Source organism: Bombina bombina, chromosome 1 (genome assembly GCF_027579735.1).
Source record: "Bombina bombina isolate aBomBom1 chromosome 1, aBomBom1.pri, whole genome shotgun sequence".
In the NCBI taxonomy this organism is placed as follows: Eukaryota; Metazoa; Chordata; class Amphibia; order Anura; family Bombinatoridae; genus Bombina; species Bombina bombina.
In genome coordinates, this window is record NC_069499.1 from 551,808,925 (window position 1) to 551,834,348 (window position 25,424).

General features: G+C 42.2%; 1 protein-coding gene across 1 annotated transcript in view; it reads right to left on the bottom strand.

Moving 5' to 3' along the window:
- The window catches only part of BZW1 (basic leucine zipper and W2 domains 1), an 88,950-nt gene that overhangs the window by 46,875 nt on the left and 16,651 nt on the right, over positions 1 to 25,424 (bottom strand). Inside the window, exon 4 of the mRNA XM_053698716.1 lies at positions 10,527 to 10,621. Coding sequence (XP_053554691.1) covers positions 10,527 to 10,621 — 95 coding nt within the window. The remainder of the gene's footprint in view (positions 1 to 10,526; positions 10,622 to 25,424) is intronic.

A 25,424-nucleotide genomic window follows, 5' to 3' on the forward strand; every position in this document is an offset into this window, starting at 1 on the left:
CGCTTGAATTATAATGTCGTCTAGATAAGGTGCCACTGCAATGCCCCTTGGTCTTAGAACCACCAGAAGGGACCCTAGCACCTTTGTGAAAATTCTGGGAGCAGTGGCTAACCCGAATGGAAGGGCCACAAACTAATGTCTGTCCAGAAAAGCGAACCTTAGGAACTGATGATGATCTTTGTGGATAGGAATATGTAGGTACGCATCCTTTAAATCCATGGTAGTCATATATTGACCCTCCTGGATTGTAGGTAAAATTGTTCGAATGGTTTCCATTTTGAACGATGGAACTCCTTTATTTGGTCTGAAGATAAGCGAGACATGTGGAACCTTCCCCTTGGGGGAAGTTCCTTGAATTCCAGAAGATAACCCTGAGAGACTATTTCTAGTGCCCAGGGATCCGGAACATCTCTTGACCAAGCCTGAGCAAAGAGAGAGTCTGCCCCCTACTAGATCCGGTCCCGGATCGGGGGCTACCCCTTCATGCTGTCTTGGTAGCAGCAGCAGGCTTCTTGGCCCGTTTACCCTTGTTCCAGCCTTGCATTGGTTTCCAAGCTGGTTTAGCCTGGGAAGTGTTACCCTCTTGTCTAGAGGCTGCAGAGTTAGAAGCCGGTCCGTTCCTGAAATTGCGAAAGGAACGAAAATTGGACTTATTCTTAGCCTTGAAAGGCCTATCCTGAGGGAGGGCATGGCCCTTCCCCCAGTGATGTCTGAAATAATTTCTTTCAATTCTGGCCCAAAAAGGGTCTTACCTTTGAAAGGGATATTAAGCAATTTTGTCTTGGAAGATACATCCGCCGACCAAGACTTTAGCCAGAGCGCTCTGCGCGCCACAATTGCAAACCCTGAATTTTTCGCCGCCAATCTCGCTAATTGCAAAGCGGCATCTAAAATAAAGGAATTAGCCAACTTAAGTGCGTGAATTCTGTCCATGACTTCCTCATATGGAGTCTCCATATTAAGCGACTTTTCTAGTTCATCGAACCAGAAACACATCGCCGTAGTGACAGGAATGCACGAGATTGGTTGGAGGTGGTAAGCTTGCTGAACAAAAATCTTTTTAAGCAAACCCTCCAATTTTTTATCCATAGGATCTTTGAAAGCACAATTGTCCTCAATGGGAATAGTCGTGCGTTTGGCTAGGGTAGAAACTGCCCCCTCAACCTTATGGACTGTTTGCCATGTGTCCTTCCTTAGGTCGACCATGGGGAACAATTTCTTAAATAAATATAGGAGGTGGGACAAAGGGTATGCCTGGTCTCTCCCACTCCTTATTCACTATGTCCGCCACCCTTTTAGGGATCGGAAAGGCATCAGGGTGCACCGGGACCTCTAAGAATTTGTCCATCTTGCACAATTTTTCTGGAATGACCAAAGAGTCACAATCATCCAGAGTAGATAGCACCTCAAGTAATGCGCGGAGATGCTCTAACTTAAATTTGAACGTCACAACATCAGATTCTGCCTGTTGAGAAATTCTTCCTGAATCTGAAAGTTCTCCCTCCGACAAACCCTCCCTCACTGCCACTTCTGACTGGTGTGAGGGTATGACAGATAAACTATCGCCAGCGCCTTCTTGCTCCACTGTATTTAAAACGGAGCAATCACGCTTTCTCTGAAATGCTGGCATTTTGGATAAAATATTAGCTATGGAATTATCCATTACTGCCGTTAATTGTTGCATAGTAACAAGCATTGGCGCGCTAGATGTACTAGGGGTCGCCTGCGCGGGCATAACTGGTGTTGACACAGGAGAGGATGATGAACTATCCCCACTACCTTCATTTGAGGAATCATCTTGGGCAACCTTATTAAATGTGACAGTACTGTCCTTACTTTGTCTGGACGCCATGGCACAATTATCACATACATTTGAAGGGGGGACCACCTTGGCCTCCATACATACAGAACATGTTCTATCTGAAGGTACAGACATGTTAGACAGGCTTAAACAGGCTAATAATGCAAAAAAAACGTTTAAAGAGACAGTAACTGTTTTGTTTTAAAATGTTAAACAGAGCACACTTTATTTCTGAATGTGTGAAAAACTATGAAGGAAATATCCAATCTTTACAAAATTTTCACCAGTGTCTTAATGCCTTAAAAGTATTGCACCCCAATTTTCAAGCTTTTAACCCCTTAAATGAGGAAACCGGAGCCATTTAATCAAATAACAATTTTTTAACCCCACTACAGTCCCAGCCACAGCGTTTGCTGCGACTTCACCTGTCCCTAGGAGTTATACGATACCAAATTAAGCCTTCCAGGAACGTTTTCAATGTACACCAGACCCTCTCACATGCAGCTGCATGCACTGCATCCAAAAGAAACTAATTATGGCGCGAAAATGAGGCTCTGCCTACTATAGTGAAAGGCCCTTCCTGACTGGAAAGGTGTCTAAACAACTGCCTGGCGCCTAATAACGTTCCCCCCACAATAAAAGTTTTATAAATCACCTAAGATTTCATAAAAAAACTTAAATAAAGCAATTGATTTAGCCTACAAGAGTGTCAACCAGTGTATAGCCCATAATAAGCCTTCATTCTGTTAAGAGTCTAAGAAAATGGCTTACTGATCCCCAAGAGGGAAAATAGTCCATTTTCTAACAAGACTGTGTAATGCTAGAAGACTGTCAGTCATACCTTGAACAGAAAAGTCTGCTAACTGTTCCCCCCAAATGAAGTTCTCTGGGCTCAACAGTCCTGCGTGGGAACAGCAATTGATTTTAGTTACTGCTGCTAAAATCATACTCTTTAAACAGAATTCTTCATCCCTTTCTGTTTTAGAGTAAATAGTACAAACCGGCACTATTTTAAAATAAACTCTTGATAGCAGAATAAAAAACTACAACTAAACACCACATACTCTTCACCATCTCCGTGGAGATGCTACTTGTTCAGAGCGGCAAAGAGAATGACTAGGGGGTGGAGCCTGAGGAGGGGCTATATGGGCAGCTTTTGCTGTGCTCTTTGCCATTTCCTGTTAGGGAAGAGAATATTCCCACAAGTAATGGACGACGCCGTGGACCGGACACACCAATGTTGGAGAAATAGTCCATATTTTCCTTTAAGGTGTCCAACTATGCCAATGGGAAAAAACATTGTTAAAAGGAGCATTTTGTAAAAGTTCCTGATACCCAGTGAAGTGATCTTATTTGAGCCCTGACATTAGAGCTCCTTACCCAGTAACTTGTACAGTATTACACTTCCTGTTGTGGAGAAATATACATTAGGGATTGTTAGAGGCACATAACAGGTAGGGGCTTGACTGGAGACCGTCTGCAACACTTGGAACTTTATTTTGCAAGGCGTGATTGATCCATTAAGGAATGAGTTTCATGCTAAAATACTTGCAACCAGCAAGGTTATGATGCAGTGTGATTGTTTTTACCTTTTAACTCTGGCATAAAAAACGTTTTCATGATTCAGACAAAACATGCAGGTTTAAAAAAACAATTTTTTTTTCCAATGTACTACTGTCAAAATGTCTTTTCTTGTTATCATTTGTTGAAAAGCAGGAAGGTAAGTTCAGGAGTGTGCATGTGACTTCAGCACTATATGGCAGCAGTTTTGCAACATTTATACATTAGCAAGAGCACTAGATGGCAGCGCTATATCCTGTCATATAGTGCTCCAGATATGATGTGCACACTACCTATCCCAATATCTCTTGTATTCTCTATCTGAATCCTGAAATCATTTTTGGGTTTCATGTCCATTTAAGCGATTAACGTGTTAAAAAAAAATAATTACGTTTTCAAAAGCTTTGACAATTCAAGAGAAAATTGAGAAATCAACAGGTTATAGAAAATGTGTAAAGACCCAAGAGTTTAACGTGTCAATGTACAGTCTGAACATCATGCTGTATCGGGTAATAAAAAAAAAAAAAAAAAAAAAAAAAGACTCCTTTTCAGTGAAAGCATAAGGGAGAATAGTATCAAAGCATAAAGGGATATTATAATACCCAATATTCCTAGTTTTTTGTTTCAGGGGGAATAAAAAAAAGGGGGGAGGGGAAAGAAAGGGTTAGGGGAATGGTAGTGTTAATTACAAAGGCGTGTATGGAACTCCCAACTCAAGTATATTACTCACCCTCTACAAGTTCTAGCTCAGTCAGGGGTCACGGGGTTGGGACTCCACCCAAATAAGTGCAAAAAGGTCTAAATAATCTAAAATAATAAATATCCTTCTCCATTGTATAAATGTATGCCATGGTATTGCAAACTCTAGCCCAGCTTGGGGGAGAATCTTTTATCCAGGCACAAGCAATAGAGTTTTTAACAGTAGTAAAGAGGTAAATTCATAGATATGCGTGATGTTTCGGTAAAGTGTATGCCTATCTGTAGTAGGGCGTACATTTTTTATAATGAGAGTTCCTGCAATCCAGTGAAATTATATGAATTGAGATCTATACTATTGTGACTCTTTAGTGTGAGTATACTATTCTGCTTTCTTTGAGGATACCGACTTGTGTCACAATTGGACACCTTGATAGAAAAACGTAATTTATGCTTACCTGATAAATGTATCTCTCTTGTAGTGTATCCAGTCCACGGATCATCCATTACTTGTGGGATATTCTCCTTCCCAACAGGAAGTTGCAAGAGGATCACCCAAAGCAGAGCTGCTATATAGCTCCTCCCCTGTCTGTCATATCCAGTCATTCGACCGAAAACAAACAGAGAAAGGAGAAACCATAGGGTGCAGTGGTGACTGTAGTTTAATTAAAATTTAGACCTGCCTTAAAAGGACAGGGCGGGCCGTGGACTGGATACACCACAAGAGAAATACATTTATCAGGTAAGCATAAATTACGTTTTCTCTTGTTAAGTGTATCCAGTCCACGGATCATCCATTACTTATGGGATACCAATACCAAAGCTAAAGTACACGGATGATGGGGGGGACAAGGCAGGATTAAGCGGAAGGAAACCCTGCCTGAAGAACCTCTCCCCCAAAAACAGCCTCCGAAGAAGCAAAAGTATCAAATTTGTAAAATTTGGAAAAAGTGTGAAGCGAAGACCAAGTCGCGGCCTTGCAAATCTGTTCAACAGAGGCCTAATTTTTAAAGGCCCAGGTGGAAGCCACAGCTCTAGTAGAATGAGCTGTAATCCTTTCAGGGGGCTGCTGTCCAGCAGTCTCATAGGCTAGGCGTATTATGCTCCAAAGCCAAAAGGAAAGAGAGGTTGCCGAAGCTTTTTGACCTCTCCTCTGTCCAGAGTAAACGACAAACAGGGCAGATGTTTGACGAAAATCTTTAGTAGCTTGTAAGTAAAACTTCAAGGCACGGACTAAGTCCAGATTATGTAAAAGACGTTCCTTCTTTGAAGAAGGATTAAGACACAATGAAGGAACAACAATCTCTTGATTGATATTCTTGTTAGAAAACACCTTAGGTAAAAACCCAGGTTTGGTACGCAGGACTACCTTATCTGCATGAAAAATCAGATAAGGAGAATCACATTGTAAGGCAGATAGCTCAGAGACTCTCCGAGCCGAGGAAATAGCCATCAAAAACAGAACTTTCCAAGATAAAAGTTTAATATCAGTGGAATGAAGGGGTTCCAACGGAACTCCTTGAAGAACTTTAAGAACCAAGTTTAAGCTCCACAGGGGAGCAACAGGTTTAAACACAGGCTTAATTCTAACCAAAGCCTGGCAAAATGCCTGGACGTCTGGAACCTCTGCCAGACGCTTGTGCAAAAGAATAGACAGAGCAGAAATCTGTCCCTTTAAGGAACTAGCTGATAATCCTTTGTCCAAGCCCTCTTGGAGAAAAGACAATATTCTAGGAATCCTAACCTTACTCCATAAGTAATTCTTGGATTCACACCAATAAAGATATTTACTCCATATCTTGTGGTAGATTTTCCTGGTAACAGGCTTTCGTGCCTGTATTAAAGTATCAATGACTGACTCTGAGAAGCCACGCTTTGACTAGAATCAAGAGTTCAACTCTTCCATGCAGTCAGTCTCAGAGAAATTAGATTTGGATGATTGAAAGGACCTTGTATCAGAAGGTCCTGTCTTAGAGGCAGAGTCCATGGTGGAAAGGATGACATGTCCACTAGGTCTGCATACCAAGTCCTGCGTGGCCAAGCAGGTGCTATCAGAATCACCGATGCTCTCTCCTGTTTGATTTTGGCAATCAGTCGAGGGAGCAGAGGAAACGGTGGAAACACATAAGCCAGGTTGAAGAACCAAGTCGCTGCTAGAGCATCTATCAGCGTCGCTTCTGGGTCCCTGGACCTGGATCCGTAACAAGGAAGCTTGGCATTCTGGCGAGACGTCATGAGATCCAACTCTGGTTTGCCCCAACGATGAATCAACTGAGCAAACACCTCCGGATGGAGTTCCCACTCCCCCGGATGGAAAGTCTGATGACTTAGAAAATCCGCCTCCCAGTTCTCCACGCCTGGGATATGGATTGCTGACAGGTGGCAAGAGTGGTACTCTGCCCAGCGAATTATATTTGAGACTTCTAACATCGCTAGGGAACTCCTGGTTCCCCCTTGATGGTTGATGTAAGCCACAGTCGTGATGTTGTCCGACTGAAATCTGATGAACCTCAGTGTTGCTAACCGAGGCCAAGCCAGAAGAGCATTGAATATCGCTCTTAACTCCAGAATATTTATTGGAAGGAGTTTCTCCTCCTGAGTCCACGATCCCTGTGCCTTCAGGGAATTCCAGACTGCACCCCAACCTAGAAGGCTGGCATCTGTTGTTACAATTGTCCAATCTGGCCTGCGAAAGGTCATACCCTTGGACAGGTGTACCCGAGACAATCACCAGAGAAGAGAATCTCTGGTCTCTTGATCCAGATTTAGCAGAGGGGACAAATCTGTGTAATCCCCATTCCACTGACTCAGCATGCATAATTGCAGCGGTCTGAGATGAAGGCGCGCAAATGGCACTATGTCCATTGCCGCTACCATTAAGCCGATTACCTCCATACACTGAGCTACCAAAGGGCGCGGAATGGAGTGAAGAACACGGCAAGCATTTAGAAGTTTTGATAACCTGGACTCCGTCAGGTAAATTTTCATTTCTACAGAATCTATAAGAGTCCCTAAGAAGGAGACTCTTGTGAGTGGGGATAGAGAACTCTTTTCCTCGTTCACTTTCCACCCGTGCGACCTCAGAAATGCCAGAACTATCTCTGTATGAGACTTGGCAACTTGAAAGCTTGACGCCTGTATCAGAATGTCGTCTAGACACGGAGCCACCGCTATGCCTCGCGGTCTTAGAACTGCCAGAAGTGAGCCCAGAACCTTTGTAAAGATTCTCGGGGCTGTAGCCAACCCGAAGGGAAGAGCTACAAATTGGTAATGCCTGTCTAGAAAGGCAAACCTTAGAAACCGATGATGATCTTTGTGAATCGTATGTGAAGGTAGGCATCCTTTAAGTCCACTGTGGTCATGTACTAACCTTCTTGGATCATGGGTAGGATGGTCCGAATAGTTTCCATTTTGAAAGATGGAACTCTGAGGAATTTGTTTAAGATCTTTAGATCCAAAATTGGTCTGAAGGTTCCCTCTTTTTTGGGAACCACAAACAGATTTGAATAAAAACCCTGTCCTTGTTCCGTCCGCGGAACTGGATGGATCACTCCCATAACTAGGAGGTCTTGCACACAGCGTAGCAATGCCTCCTCCTTTATCTGATTTGCAGATAGCCTTGAAAGATGAAATCTCCCTTGTGGAGGGGAAGCTTTGAAGTCCAGAAGATATCCCTGAGATATGATCTCCAACGCCCAGGGATCCTGAACATCTCTTGCCCACGCCTGGTTCAAAGAGAGAAAGTCTGCCCCCTACTAGATCCGTCGCCGGATAGGGGGCCGTTCCTTCATGCTGTCTTAGAGGCAGCAGCAGGCTTTCTGGCCTGCTTGCCTTTGTTCCAGGACTGGTTAGGTTTCCAGGCCTGCTTAGATTGAGCAAAAGTTCCCTCTTGTTTTGAAGCGGAGGAAGTTGATGCTGCACCTGCCTTGAAATTTCGAAAGGCAAGAAAATTAGACTGTTTGGCCTTTGCTTTGGCCCTGTCCTGAGGAAGGGTGTGGCCCTTACCTCCAGTAATGTCAGCAATAATTTCCTTCAAACCAGGCCCGAATAAGGTCTGCCCCTTGAAAGGAATGTTGAGTAATTTAGACTTCGAAGTAACGTCAGCTGACCAGGATTTAAGCCATAGCGCCCTATGCGCTTGGATGGCGAATGCGGAATTCTTAGCCGTTAGTTTAGTCAAATGAACAATGGCATCAGAAACAAATGAGTTAGCTAGCTTAAGTGTTCTAAGCTTGTCAATAATTTCAGTCAATGGAGCTGTATGGATGGCCTCTTCCAGGGCCTCAAACCAGAATGCTGCGGCGGCCATGACAGGCGCAATGCATGCAAGGGGCTGTAAAATAAAACCTTGTTGAATAAACATTTTCTTAAGGTAACCCTCCAATTTTTTATCCATTGGATCTGAAAAAGCACAACTGTCCTCAACCGGGATAGTAGTACGCTTTGCTAAAGTAGAAACTGCTCCCTCCACCTTAGGGACCGTCTGCCACAAGTCCCGTGTAGTGGCGTCTATTGGAAACATTTTTCTAAATATAGGAGGTGGGGAAAAAGGGACACCCGGTCTATCCCACTCCTTGCTAATAATTTCTGTAAGCCTTTTAGGTATAGGAAAAACATCAGTACACACCGGTACCGCATAGTATTTATCCAGCCTACACAATTTCTCTGGTACTGCAACTGTGTTACAGTTATTCAGAGCAGCTAATACCTCCCCAAGCAACACACGGAGGTTCTCAAGCTTAAATTTAAAATTAGAAATCTCTGAATCAGGATTCCCCGAATCAGAGATGTCACCCACAGACTGAAGCTCTCCGTCCTCATGATCTGCATATTGTGACGCAGTATCAGACATGGCCCTTACAGCATCTGCGTGCTCTGTATTTCTCCTAACCCCAGAGCAATCGCGCTTGCCTCTTAATTCAGGCAACCTGGATAATACCTCTGACAGGGTATTATTCATGATTGCAGCCATGTCCTGCAAGGTAATCGCTATGGGCGTCCCTGATGTAATTGGCGCCATATTAGCGTGCATCCCCTGAGCGGGAGGCGAAGAGTCTGACACGTGGGGAGAGTTAGTCGGCATAACTTCCCCCTCGTCAGAATATTCTGGTGATATTACTTTTATAGTTAAAGACTGATCTTTACTGTTTAAGGTGAAATCAATACATTTAGTACACATTCTCCTATGGGGCTCCACCATGGCTTTCAAACATAATGAACAAGTAGTTTCCTCTGTGTCAGACATGTTTAAACAGACTAGCAATGAGACTAGCAAGCTTGGAAAACACTTTAAACAAGTTTACAAGCAATATAAAAAAACGTTACTGCACCTTTAAGAAACACAAATTTTGTCAAAATTTGAAATAAGTGAAAAAAGGCAGTTACACTAACGAAATTTTTACAGTGTATGTAACAAGTTAGCAGAGCATTGCACCCACTTGCAAATGGATGATTAACCCATTAATACCCAAAAAAAATAAGACAAAAACTTTTTTTTTCCCCCCAGTCACAACAACTGCCACAGCTCTACTGTGGCTTTTTACCTCCCTCACAAACGACTTTGAAGCCTTTTGAGCCCTCCAGAGATGTCCTGGATCATGCAGGAAGAAGCTGGATGTCTGTGTCTGTAATTTTTGCAGTGCAAAAAACCGACAAAATAGGCCCCTCCCACTCATATTACAACAGTGGAAAGCCTAAGGAAACTGTTTCTAGGCCAAATTCAAGCCAGCCATGTGGAAAAAAACTAGGCCCCAATAAGTTTTATCACCAAATACATATAAAAACGATTAAACATGCCAGCAAACGTTTTATATTACATTTTTATAAGAGTATGCATCTCTATTAAGCCTGATACCAGTAGCTATCACTGCATTTAAGGCTTTACTTACATTAGTTCGGTATCAGCAGCGTTTTCTAGCAAATTCCATCCCTAGAAAAATATTAACTGCACATACCTTATTGCAGGAAAACCTGCACGCCATTCCCTCTCTGAAGTTACCTCACTCCTCAGAATGTGAGAGAACAGCCATGGATCTTAGTTACTTCTGCTAAGATCATAGAAAACGCAGGCAGATTCTTCTTCTAAATACTGCCTGAGATAAACAGTACACTCCGGCACCATTTAAAAATAACAAACTTTTGATTGAAGAATAAACTAAGTATAAAACACCACACTCCTCTTACGACCTCCATCTTGGTTGAGGCTTGCAAGAGAATGACTGGATATGACAGTTAGGGGAGGAGCTATATAGCAGCTCTGCTGTGGGTGATCCTCTTGCAACTTCCTGTTGGGAAGGAGAATATCCCATAAGTAATGGATGATCCGTGGACTGGATACACTTAACAAGAGAAATAACAGATACATTTTCACACATATATATATATATATATATATTTTTTTTTTAATATTATCCCACTAGTTTTATTTTCCGTATTTGTGATATTTAGTGTTGACACTTGATTTGCATACCTGAGCAAATGCCTGCATGGTCTCTAGATCTTCCTGTGCTTTAAAAACACAGACTTCTGAAGGTATCACGTCATCGGCCAAAGTTCCACCTGGTGCTAAGGTAGGGTAGAAGATAATTAGTGTTCTGTATTGAAGAAATGTTAACAGATTTAAGTCTAGGCATCTTTCAATTTAACATTTTCTCTTAGACGTATCAGAAAACTGACCAATTTTACATATGTTAGAATAAATGATGGAGACAGATTTTTCCTCCATTATGGCTACTTTCTAAAACTATTTTTTCTACATACCATAGAGCTAGATTATAAAAGACTAGTTCCACACAGCACCTATATGCTTAATTTAAATACTAGGAACTTGGTTATAACCAACTAGACAACCATAATCACAAGAGGGCCAACTGCAGGGAACAGTCTCTGCCTGAAGAAAATCAAATTTGAAAAGAATCTGTATATTCAAATATGCAGGAGGATAATGAGCATAAGATTCAAACTTCTGTGCAAAATAGATAAATCTAAGATTGAAAGACTAAAATAAAATTAACACAATAATGGAGGTTAACAAGGATTGTTGTGGATTTTTTTTATTCCACAGCTTACATTGATTTAAAAGGGACAATCTAGTCCAAAATAAAATTTCATGATTCAGATAGAGAATGTAATTTTAAACAATTTTCAAATTTGCTTTTATCACCAAATTTTGCTTTGTTCTCTTGGTATTCTTAGTTGAAAGCTAAACCTAGGAGGTTCATATGCTAATTTCTAAGACCTTGAAGGCCGCCTCAGGACATTGACAGTTTTTCCACCACTAGAGGGTGTTGGTTCATGTGTGTCATATAGATAACACTGCTCACGCACGTGGCGCTCAGGTGAGCCAGCTCTGATTGGCTAAAATTGATGTCTGTCAAAAGAACTGAAATAAGGGGGCAGTTTGCAGGGGATTAGATTCAAGGTAATAGAGTTAAAATAAATAATCTATATATGTTGGTTGTGCAAAACTAGGGAATGGGTAATAAAGGGATTATCTATCTTTCTAAACAAAAATTCTGGTGTAGACTGTCCCTTTAATATTTTCAAGTCTGACCTGAGATTTAGTTAAAGGATACCACAACAGTGGAGAAATAAGGACTATAAATGGTGATGCAGCAAATCGGAAAATGACGTATTACTCTAATATTAGCAAAATAAAAGCATGACAAATCAGTTTCCTTGATCTTAAACACTATGAAGAGTAGCTTGCCATTAACAGTGATGTGTATTTAACCCCTTAGTGGTCACCGCACTTTTCAATTTTACCGTTTGGGACCAGGGCTATTTTTAAATTTCTGCAGTGTTTGTGTTTAGCTGTAATTTTCCTCTTGCTCATTTACTGTACCGACACATTATATACTGTTTTTGTCACCATTAAATAGACTTTCTAAAGATACTATTATTTTTATCATATCTTATAATTTACTATAAAAAAAAAATTATATATAAAATATGATTAAACAATTGGAAAAACAACATTTTCTAACTTTGACCCCTAAAATCTTACACATCTCCAACCACCAAAAAACACCCATGCTAAATAGTTTCTAAATTTTGTCCTGAGTTAAGAAATACCTAATGTTTACACGTTTTTTGCAAGTTATAGGGCAATAAGTACAAGTAGCACTTTGCCATTTCCAAAACATTTTTTTTTTCAAAATTAGTGATAGTTACATTGTAACACTAATCTGTCAAGAATCCCTGAATAACCCTTCACATGTATATATCTTTTTAGTACACAACCCAAAGTACTGATCTAGGCCCATTTTGTATATTTCATGCGACCATTTCACCGCCAAATGCAATCAAATAAAAAAAAAAAATGGTTAACTTTTCACAAAATTTAGGTTTCTCACTAAAAATATTTATAAACCGCTTGTGCAATAGCACAAAGGGTTGTAAATGCTTCTCTGAGATCAGAATGTTTGTTCAGGCTTTGGCGTTTCCTTTTGGTAAGTAGAAGGCCGCTAAATGCTGCACCCCACTTGTATTATGTCCAGCAGTGAAGGGGTTAATTAGGTAGCGTGTAGGGTTAATTTTAGCTTTAGTGTAGAGATCAGCCTTCCACCTGACACATCCCACCCCCTGACCCTTCTCTCCCCACAAATGTCACCGCCAGATGGGCCAGTACTAAAAAAAAAAAAAAAAAAAAAAAAAAAAAAAAAGAAAAAGAATTTGCTTACCTGATAAATTACTCTTGCGGTGTATCCAGTCCACGGATTCATCCTTTACTTGTGGGATATTCTCATTCCCTACAGGAAGTGGCAAAGAGAGCACACAGCAGAGCTGTCCATATAGCTCCCCCTCTAGCTCCACCCCCCAGTCATTCGACCAAAGGTTAGGAAGAAAAAGGAGAAACCATAGGGTGCAGTGGTGACTGTAGTTTAAACAATACATTTTTTTACCTGACTTAAATGCCAGGGCGGGCCGTGGACTGGATACACCGCAAGAGAAAGTAATTTCTCAGGTAAGCATAAATTCTGTTTTCTCTTGCAAGGTGTATCCAGTCCACAAATTCATCCTTACTTGTGGGATACCAATACCAAAGCTTTAGGACACGGATGAAGGGAGGGAACAAGACAGGTAACTTGAACTGAAGGCACCACTGCTTTCAAAACCTCTCCCCCAAAAGTAGCCTCCGCAGAAGCAAAAGTATCAAATTTGTAAAATTTGGCAAAAGTATGCAGTGAAGACCAAGTCGCTGCCTTACAAATCTATTCAACAGAAGCCTCATTCTTGAAAGCCCATGTGGAAGCCACTGCTCTGGTAGAATGAGCAGTAATTCTTTCAGGAGGCTGCTGGCCAGAAGTCTCATAGGCCAAACGGATGATGCTTTTCAGCCAAAAGGAAAGAGAGGTAACAGTCGCTTTCTGACCTCTCCTCTTACCAGAATAGATAACAAACAAGGAAGATGTTTGTCTGAAATCCTTAGTTGCTTGTAAATAGAACTTTAAAGCATGAACTACATCAAGATTGTGTAATAGACACTCCTTCTTCGAAGATGGATGAGGACACAGAGAAGGAACAACTATTTCCTGGTTAATATTCTTGTTGGAAACAACTTTAGGAAGAAAACCAGGCTTGGTACGCAAAACTACCTTATCTGCGTGGAACACCAGGTAAGGTGAATCACACTGTAAGGCAGATAATTCTGAAACTCTTCGAGCAGAAGAGATAGCTATCAAAAACAAAACGTTCCAAGATAAACTAGTATATGCACGCCTATCCCATTTCCTTACGTTAAACTCCCTTCTTGACCCGCTGCAATCTGGATTTCGTCCCTATGACTCCACAGAGACAGCTATTGTTATGGTCACCAACGACCTACTTACAGCTAAATCAAAAGGCCACTTCTCTCTGCTTATCCTCCTTGATCTGGTTGCAGCCTTTGACACTGTCGACCACCCTCTTTTGCTCCAAACCCTCCAATCCTTCGGCATCTGTGACACAGCCCTTGCGTGGCTCTCTTCCTACCTGTCAAACCGTACCTTCAGTGTAGCCTTCTCTGGGGCCTCCTCTGCCCCGTCACCACTTTCTGTCGGAGTACCGCAAGGCTCTGTCCTCGGTCCCCTTCTCTTCTCAATCTATACGTCATCACTAGGTTCCCTAATTAAGTCCCACGGTTTCCAATATCATTTGTATGCCAATGACACCCAAATCTACTTCTCTGCACCAGAACTATCTCCTTCCTTGCTAACCCGTGTCACTAACTGTCTTTCTCACATCTCTTCCTGGATGTCCTCTCACTACCTCAAGCTAAATCTCTCCAAAACTGAGCTCCTCATTTTCCCCCCTTCTTCCAAAATCTCCACCCCCAATATCTCTATAACTGTCGACAACTCCGTCATTACCCCTACCCTGCATGCCCGATGTCTCGGGGTCACATTTGACTCAGATCTTTCCTTCACTCCTCATTTAGTCCTTGGCTACAGCCTGCCGCTTCCACCTTAAAAACATCTCTAAAATTAGACACTTCCTTACACAAGACACAACTAAGATTTTAATCCACTGTCTCATTCTCTCCCGCCTTGATTACTGCAACTCGGTCCTCTCTGGTCTCCCCACCTGCCGCCTAGCTCCTTTGCAATCCATAATGAATGCCTCTGCCAGACTCATCTTCCTTACACGTCGCTCTTCATCTGCTGTGCCTCTCTGCAAAACCCTTCACTGGCTTCCTCTTGCCTCTAGGATCAAACACAAAACTCTCACTCTTACATAAAAAGCCCTCAACTGCACTGCTCCCCCCTACATCTCAGACCTTGTCTCCAGATACTCTCCCTCCCGTCCCCTTCGCTCTGCTCATGACCTCCTACTCTCCACCTCTCTTGTCACCTCATCACACTCCCGTTTACAGGACTTCTCCAGACTGGCTCCCATCTTGTGGAACTCTGCCTCGCTCCACAAGACTCTTCTAGTTTTAAAAGCTTCAAGTGCTCCCTAAAGACTCTACTGTTCAGGGACGCATACAACCTACGCTAACCTTTCCTAATACCAGTTCCTCTCCCCCACTGCAATCCCCTGAACCCTCTTAGCATGTAAGCCTAAAAGTCCAGCTGGTTGTAGATCACCTTCTTAAGAGCTGACTACAACAGTGCAACTCTTGGCAGGGCCCTCTACCCTATAATTGTTTTGTTGTACTCCCCCTTTGTTTATAGCGCTGCGGAATCTGTTGGCGCTCTACAAATAACCGATAATAATAATAAGATAACAACTTAATGTCTATAGAATGTAAAGGTTCAAACGGAAATCCTTGAAGAACTAGATTTAAACTCCATGGCGGAGCCACGGGTTTATAGACAGGCTTGATTCTGACTAAAGCCTGAGTAAACGCTTGAACGTCTGGTACCTCTGCCAGACGCTTGTGTAATAGGATAGACAAAGCAGATATTTGTCCTTTTAAGGAACTAGCTGACAATCCTTTCTCCAATCCTTCTTGGAGAAAGGACAATATCCTGGGAATCCTAATCTTACTCCAGGAGTAACCCTTGGATTCACACCAACAAAGATATTTCCGCCATATCTTATGGTAGATTTTCCTGGTGACAGGCTTTCTAGCCTGAATCAGAGTATCTATAACTGACTCAGAGAACCCACGCTTTGATAGAATTAAGCATTCAAACGTAGAGAAACTAGATTTGGATGCTTGAACGGACAATGTATCAGAAGATCCTGCCTTATTAGCAATGTCCATGGTGGAACAGATGACATGTCCACTAGGTCTGCATACCAAGTCCTGCGTGGCCACGCAGGTGCTATCAGAATCACCAAAGCCTTCTCCTGCTTGATTCTGGCAACCAGACGCGGGAGGAGAGGAAACATAAGCCAGATTGAAGGACCAAGGCGCTGCTAGAGCATCTATCAATACCGCCTTGGAATCCCGGGACCTGGACCCGTAGAGAGGAAGTTTGGTGTTCTGACGGGACGCCATCAGATCCAACTCTGGAGTGCCCCAAAGCTGAGTCAGCTGGGCAAATACCTCCGGGGTGGAGTTCCCACTCCCCTGGGTGAAAAGTCTGACGACTTAGAAAATCCGCCTCCCAGTTGTCTACTCCTGGGATGTGAATTGCTAAGAGATGGCAGGAGTGATCCTCCGCCCACCTGATTATTTTGGTTACTTACGTCATTGCTAGGGAACTCTTTGTTCCCCCCAACAATCTATTGCCCTGAATCAGCATCAACAAGCATAATTAGCCCTGTTATGTAAGCATTCAATTCCTTACTAAGTCTGAACATAGTTTACCCTCCCCTCATGGGGATATTGTCAGTCTCTTCTAGCATTATCTCAGTCTTGTCTAGAAATACATGACTGAACATACCTCATTGCAGATTACCCTGCAAACCGTTCCCCCCCCCCCCCCGAAGTTTTCTGGTACTCAGTCCTGTGTGGGAACAGCAGTGGATTTTAGTTACAACATGCTAAAATCATTTTCCTCTCAGCAGAAATCTTCATCACTTTTCTGCTAGAGAGTAAATAGTACAAACCGGCACCATTTAAAATAAACTTGATTGAAGATAATAAAAACTACAATTCTAACACCACATTCACTTTACCCTCCCATAGAGAGACCCTAGTGCTTAGAGCCGGCAAAGAGAATGACTGGGGGGTGGAGCTAGAGGGGGAGCTATATGGACAGCTCTGCTGTGTGCTCTCTTTGCCACTTCCTGTAGGGAATGAGAATATCCCACAAGGATGAATCCGTGGACTGGATACACCTTGCAAGAGAAAAAAAAAAAAAAAAAATTGTTGGATCCCCCCCTTAGCCCCTAACAGCTCTAACCCTCCCCCCTCTATTTGCTGCCATCTTGGGTACTGGCAGTTGGTCAAACAATTTTTTTTATTATACCACCCCATTTTTCAATATCCTCCCCAATCCCTTTCCCAATAATGTATTCTTTATCCCCCCACCTTCCTCTCCCTCCTTCACTGTATACTATAGTTACTATACTGGACTATGTACTAAGTTTATAGAAAACCTATAAATGCAAAAACAGCAGTTTCAAATTTTAAACACCCCCATTAGTCCAATATCACAATCCTTACAGCTGTAAGACTATACCCACAAACAAGACTACAACAGGCTCTACCCCTCACAATCATACCGCATACAACAGGTGCAGATTCTTTGGATTTCAGCTGACCTACAATTTTCATTACAGCGTAGTTCCAGTATGTGAGGACTAAAAGGAACAGTAAAGTCAAGAAAAAGTTTCACATTGTGCATGCAATTTGGATCAATTACTTCACGATTCAGAGAGAATGCTATTATAAACAACTTTCTAATTTACTTCTATCATCAATTAAAAAGCAGGGACGTATGTTTAGGAGATGGCCCATTTCTGGATCACTATATGGCAGCAGTTTTTCAAGAATGTTATCCATTTGCCAGAGCATTAGATGGAAGCACAATTTCCTGCCATGTAGTGCCCCAGATGCCTACCTAGGTATCTCTGCAGCACAGAGTATCATGGGAAAGAAGCACATTTGATAATAGAAGTAAACTTGAAACTTTTTTAAAATGGTATGTTCTGTCTGAATCAAAACAGTTAATATCCATTTAATTTGCTTTATTCTCTTTGTATCATTTGTTTAAAAGCATATAATGGTGGCTGTACATACACCCCTCTGGTCATCTTACCAGATGTGCCCAGTTAAAAGGGACAGTCTACTCAAAATTAAACTTTCATGATTCAGATAGGGCATGACATTTTAAATAACTTTCCAATTGACTTATTACATTTGCTTTGTTCCATTGGTGGTATTTTTCAAAAGCTAAACCTAGGTAGGCTCAAACTGTTTTGTAAACCGTTTAAAACTGCCTCTTAGCTCAGACCATTTTGAAAAAATTTCAGTTAGACAGTACTAGTTCATGTCATATAGATAACAGTGCTCACTCCCAAGAAGTTATTTAGGAGTCTACATTGATTGGTTAAACTGCATGTCTGACAAAAGCACTGAGATAAGGGGGCAGACTGCAGAGGCTTAGATACAAGGTAATCACAGAGGTAAAAATTATATTAATATAACGGTTGGTTATGCAAACTGGGGAATGGGTAATAAAGGGATTAGCTATCTTTTTAAATAGAAATTCTGGTGTAGACTGTCCCTTTAACTCCTAATAGTCATCAGTCTTATGTTGCCACCACTATTCCTTTTGCAAGAGCAGTTGGACACTTGGAGATCCTGTCACTTCTATGGTCGTAGGTAATATCTCCATAAATAATGTGCCTTCCAACAAATAGGCCCCATTACTGGAGTGTATTCTGTCAAACCTTCCTTTATGGACTGTGTTGGGAAATCCTACCTTTGTTATTAGAACGTACCATTTTGTGTATGCCAGAACAGGACGTCATCACTTTGGTGCAAGTCGATTCTGAACAAGACATTATCCCCTCAATGTTCTTTTCTGGCGCATTATTAACCTTTTTTTTTTTTTTTTTAAAGTCAAATATAGGCACAGTATCAATGAGTCAAGATAGGATAGAGGAGGGTAATGTGTATAGCCTCGGTGCTGCCCCTTTAAATTAGTATAAAAAAAAAAAAACAATTTATGCTTACCTGATAAATTTATTTCTCTTGTAGTGTGTTCAGTCCACGGGTCATCCATTACTTATGGGATATATTCTCCTTCCCAACAGGAAGTTGCAAGAGGATCACCCAAGCAGAGCTGCTATATAGCTCCTCCCCTCACATGTCATATCCAGTCATTCGACCGAAACAAGACGAGAAAGGAGAAACTATAGGGTGCAGTGGTGACTGGAGTTATAATTTAAAATTTAGAACCTGCCTCAAAAAGACAGGGCGGGCTGTGGACTGAACACACTACAAGAGAAATAAATTTATCAGGTAAGCATAAATTGTTTTCTCTTGTTAAGTGTGTTCAGTCCACGGGTCATCCATTACTTATGGGATACCAATACCAAAGCTAAAGTACACGGATGATGGGAGGGACAAGGCAGGAACATTAAACAGAAGGAACCACTGCCTGTAGAACCTCTCTCCCAAAAACAGCCTCCGAAGAAGCAAAAGTGTCAAATTTGTAAAATTTGTAAAAAGTATGAAGTGAAGACCAAGTTGCAGCCTTGCAAATCTGTTCAACAGAGGCCTCATTCTTAAAGGCCCAGGTGGAAGCCACAGCTCTAGTGGAATGAGCTGTAATTCTTTCAGGAGGCTGCTGTCCAGCAGTCTCATAGGCTAAGCGTATAATGCTACGAAGCCAAAAAGAGAGAGAGAGGTAGCCGAAGCCTTTTGACCTCTCCTCTGTCCAGAGTAAACAACAAACAGAGAAGAAGTTTGTCGAAAATCTTTAGTTGCCTGTAAGTAGAACTTCAGAGCACGGACCATGTCTAAATTATGCAAAAGACGTTCCTTCTTTGAAGAAGGATTAGGACATAAGGATGGAACAACAATCTCTTGATTGATATTCCTGTTAGAAACAACCTTAGGTAAAAACCCAGGTTTAGTACGCAGAACTACCTTGTCTGAATGAAAGATCAGATAAGGAGAATCACAATGTAAGGCAGATAACTCAGAGACTCTTCGAGCCGAGGAAATAGCCATCAAAAACAGAACTTTCCAAGATAAAAGCTTAATATCAATGGAATGAAGGGGTTCAAACGGAACACCCTGAAGAACTTTAAGAACCAAGTTTAAGCTCCACGGAGGAGCAACAGCTTTAAATACAGGCTTAATCCTAGCCAAAGCCTGACAAAAAGCCTGGACGTCTGGATTCTCTGCCAGACGCTTGTGTAAAAGAATAGACAGATCAGAAATCTGTCCCTTTAGTGAACTAGCGGATAAGCCCTTTTCTAAACCCTCTTGTAGAAAAGACAATATCCTAGGAATCCTAACCTTACTCCATGAGTAACTCTTGGATTCACACCAATATAAATATTTACGCCATATCTTGTGGTAAATTTTTCTGGTAACAGGTTTCCTAGCCTGTATTAATGTATCAATAACCGAATCCGAATTTCCAAGCAGTCAGCCTCAGAGAAATTAGGTTTGGATGGTTGAAAGGACCCTGAATTAGAAGGTCCTGCCTCAGGGGTAGAGACCATGGTGGACAGGACGACATGTCCACTAGGTCTGCATACCAGGTCCTGCGTGGCCACGCAGGCGCTATCAGAATCACAGATGCTCTCTCCTGTTTGATCCTGGCAATCAGACGAGGAAGCAACGGAAAAGGTGGAAACACATAAGCTATGTTGAAAACCCAAGGGGCTGCTAGTGCATCTACCAGCACCGCTCCCGGGTCCCTGGACCTGGATCCGTAACAAGGAAGCTTGGCGTTCTGGCGAGATGCCATGAGATCCAGATCCGGTTTGCCCCAACGAAGAATCAGTTGGGCAAATACCTCCGGGTGAAGTTCCCACTCCCCCGGATGAAAAGTCTGGCGACTTAAAAAATCCGCCTCCCAGTTCTCCACGCCTGGGATGTAGATCGCCGACAGGTGGCAAGAGTGAGACTCTGCCCAGCGAATTATCTTCGAGACTTCCAATATCGCTAGGGAACTCCTGGTTCCCCCTTGATGATTGATGTAAGCCACAGTCGTGATGTTGTCCGACTGAAATCTGATGAACCTCAGTGTTGCCAACTGAGGCCAAGCTAGAAGAGCACTGAATATTGCCCTTAATTCTAGAATGTTTATTGGGAGGAGATTCTCCTCCTGAGTCCACGATCCCTGAGCCTTCAGGGAGTTCCAGACTGCTCCCCAGCCTAGTAGGCTGGCATCTGTTGTTACAATCGTCCAATCTGGTCTGCGAAAGGACATTCCTTTGGACAGATGAACCCGTGATAACCACCAGAGAAGAGAATCTCTGGTCTCCTGGTCCAGATTTAGCAAAGGGGACAGATCTGAGTAATCCCCGTTCCATTGAATTAGCATGCATAGTTGCAGCGGTCTGAGATGTAGGCGCGCAAATGGCACTATGTCCATCGCCGCGACCATTAAACCTATCACTTCCATGCACTGAGCTACCGATGGGCTTGGAATGGAGTGAAGGACACGGCAAGCATTGAGAAGTTTTGATAGCCTGGACTCCGTCAGGTAAATCATCTCTACAGAATCTATAAGAGTCCCTAGAAAAGGGACCCTAGTGAGTGGTAACAGAGAACTCTTATCCACCCATGCGACCTCAGAAATGCTAGAACTATCTCTGTATGAGACTTTGCATTTTGAAAACTTGACGCTTGAATCAGAATGTCGTCTAGGTACGGAGCCACCGCTATGCCTCGTGGTCTTAGTACCGCCAGAAGAGAGCCCAGAACCTTTGTAAAAATTCTCGGGGCCGTAGCCAATCCGAAGGGAAGCGCTACAAACTGGTAATGCCTGTCTAGAAAGGCAAACCTTAGGTACCGATAATGATTTTTGTGAATCGGTATGTGAAGGTAGGCATCCTTTAAATCCACTGTGGTCATATATTGACCCTCTTGGATCATGGGTAGGATGGTTCGAATGGTTTCCATCTTGAACGATGGAACCCTTAGGAATTTGTTTAAGATTTTTAAATCCAAGATTGGTCTGAAGGTTCCCTATTTCTTGGGAACCACAAACAGATTTGAATAAAACCTTTGCCCCTGTTCCGTCTGCGGAACTGGGTGGATCACTCCCATCACTAAGAGGTCTTGTACACATTGTAGAAATGCCTCTTTCTTTACTAGGTTTGTTGATAACCTTGACAGATGAAACCTCCCTTGTGGAGAAGTCTTGAAATCCAGAAGGTATCCCTGAGATATAATCTCCAGCGTCCAGGGATCCTGTACATCTCTTGAAGAGAGAGAGTCTGCCCCCCACTAGATCCGTCTCCGGAAAGGGGGCCCTGACTTCATGCTGTCTTAGGGGCGGAAGTAGGCTTTCTGGCCTGCTTGCCCTTGTTCCATGACTGGTTGCTTTTCCAACCCTGTCTGTAACGAGCAGTAGTTCCTTCCTGTTTTGGAGCGGAGGAAGTTGATGCTGCTCCTGCCTTGAAATTACGAAAGGCACGAAAATTAGACTGTTTGGCCTTCGATTTGGCCCTGTCCTGAGGAAGGGTGTGGCCCTTACCTCCAGTAATGTCAGCAATAATTTCCTTCAAGCCGGGCCCGAATAAGTTCTGCCCTTTGAAAGGAATGTTTAGCAATTTAGACTTAGAAGTTACATCTGCTGACCAGGATTTAAGCCAAAGCGCTCTGCGCGCCTGTATGGCGAATCCGGAATTTTTAGCCTTAAGTTTGGTTAAATGCACTACGGCATCAGAAACAAACGCATTAGCCAGCTTAAGGGTTCTAATCTTGCTCAGAGACTCATCCAATGGTGCTGTGCGAATCGCCTCTTCCAGAGACTCAAACCAGAATGCCGCTGCAGCAGTGACAGGCGCAATGCATGCAAGAGGCTGTAATATAAAACCTTGTTGAATAAACATTTTCTTAAGGTAACCCTCTAATTTTTTATCCATTGGATCTGAGAAAGCACAGCTATCCTCCACCGGGATAGTGGTACGCTTGGCTAAAGTAGAAACTGCTCCCTCCACCTTAGGGACCGTGTGCCATAAGTCTCTGGTGGTGGCGTCTATAGGGAACATTTTTCTAAATATCGGAGGAGGGGAAAAAGGCACACCGGGTCTATCCCACTGCTTACTAATAATCTCTGTAAGCCTCTTTGGTATAGGAAAAAACGTCAGTACACACCGGCACCGCGTAGTATTTATCCAGCCTACATAATTTCTCTGGGATTGCCACCGTGTCACAATCATTCAGAGCCGCTAACACCTCCCCTAGCAACACACGGAGGTTCAAGCTTAAATTTAAAATTATAAGTTTCTGAATCCGGTCTCCCCGAATCAGAACCGTCACCCACAGAATGAAGCTCTCCGTCCTCATGTTCTGCAAATTGTGACGCAGTATCAGACATGGCTCTTGTGTCATCGGCGCGCTCTGTCCTTAACCCAGAGCTGTCGCGCTTGCCTCTTAACTCTGGCATATTGTATAACACTTCTTTCATAACATTAGCCATATCATGTAAACGAAGGTACTGACACGTGAGGAGAGTTAGACGGCATAACTGTCCCCTCGTTGTCTGGTGATAATTTTTTAAGCGGTACAGATTGATTTTTCAAAGTAACATCAATACAATTGGTACACATTTCTATTGGGCTCCACAACGGCTTTTAAACATAATGAACAAGCAGATTCCTCTGTATCAGACATGTTTAAACAGACTAGCAATGAAACTAGCAAGCTTGGAAAATACTTTCAATAAGTTTGCAAGCAATATAAAAAAAGCTGCAGCGCTTTTTTAAAACACACAGTTGAGTAACTAAAGAATAATTCAGTTATAGTCAACAATTCTTTAAATGTATTAATTAGCAGAGGATTGCACCCATTAGCAACCGGATGATTAACCCCTCAGTACCCAAAAAAACGGTTATCAAATAAAATAAAACGTTTTTATCACAGTCTAACACACTGTCACAGGTCTGCTGTGACTGATTACCTCCCTCAAAAAACGAATTTTGAAGACCCCTGAGCTCTCTAGAGACGTCCTGGATCAAGGAGGAAGAAGCAGGAAGACTGTGCTAGAATTTTAACTGCGCAACAAGGCGCTAAAAAGAGGCCCCTCCCGCTCATTTACAACAGTGGGAGACCTGATATAACGGTTTCTATGTAGAAATATACATTAGCCATGTGGAAAAAAATTCATGCCCAAAGGATTTATCACCAAGTACCTCACAAAACGAATAACATGCCAGTAAACGTTTTGAAAATAAACTTCTCTAAATGTCATGCAAAGTTATTACTAAGCCTGCAACCAGTCGCTACCACTGCAGATAAGGCTTAAGCATTATTTCAGTATTAACAGTATTTTCACAGTCAAATTCTAGTCCCTAGAAAATAACTATTGTGCATACATTTATCAGCCTGATACCAGTCACTACTACTGCATTTAAGGCTGTACTTACATCATACGGGTAACAGCAGTATTTTCTTAGTCAATTCCATTCCCAGAAAATATTGTACTGCACATACCTCATTTGCGGTGGACCCCGCATGCTATTCCCATGTTCTGAAGTTACCCCACTCCCCAGAATGTCGAGAACAGCCAGTGGATCTTAGTTACGCCTGCTAAGATCACAGAAAACGCAGGCAGTTTCTCCTTCCAAATACTGCCTGAGATAGAAAAAAACAGCACACTCCGGTGCCATTTAAAATAACAAACTTTTGATTGAAGAATAATTAAGTAAAAACTCCAACTCTTCCAGCGACCTCCTCCTTTGTTGAGGGTTGCAAGAGAATGACTGGATATGACATGTGAGGGGAGGAGCTATATAGCAGCTCTGCTTGGGTGATCCTCTTGCAACTTCCTGTTGGGGAGGAGAATATATCCCATAAGTAATGGATGACCCGTGGACTGAACACACTTAACAAGAGAAATAGGAAAAGGAAATGGGAGAGTATAGAGGGGATATTAAGCACTCTTACACCTATCGCTTGTAATAAGCTGTAAAATTACATCATGAAATATTTGCTAGCGAATAATAAAATGTATATACTGGTATTAAAACCTATAATCTTTATTAAGGAATTTATTTAAAAATTAATGACTATGGTGATAAACATCACCTATCATTACCCACACAAATATATTACCTAAAGGTACACCACAATTACTGCACTGCTGCTATCATGTCACCCCCCTGTATTCCTGGCCGATATCAGGAACCGTCGGCTTCAGGTGTCAGGGGTAGCATGAGGCAACAGTTAATGCAGCAAAAATAATTATAAGTGGTATAAGTTGAGTAACAGCTGAAACATGTTTGGGTAGTTCAACTTGTTTTTAAACTACTTTTATTACTCAACTTATACCACTTATAATTATTTTTGCTGCATTAACTGTTGCCTCATGCTACCCCTGACACCTGAAGCCGACTGTTCCTGATATCGGCCAGGAATACAGGGGGGGTGACATGATGGCAGCAGTGCAGTAATTGTGGTGTACCTTTAGGTAATATATTTGTGTGGGTAATGATTATAGGTTTTAATACCAGTATATACATTTATTATTCGCTAGCAGATATTTCATGCTGTAATTTTACAGCTTATTACAAGCGATAGGTGTAAGAGTGCTTAATATCCCCTCTATACTCTCCCATTTCCTTTTCCTATTTTTTGGCATTATTAACCTTAACATCTTCTGTCTGGGTTGCACACAAACTGATCATACCTGTTGCCAGATGTGTCCTTGCTCATCCTTAAAATGTATTGTCTTTAATGGCATGTAAACTAGTTATGGATGAAGTGTAGACAAATCTTAACATAGAAGCATTAGAACAAATGCTTGACACCATAATTAAATTATTTTGTTTCTAAAAAAAAAATAAAAAAATCAAATGA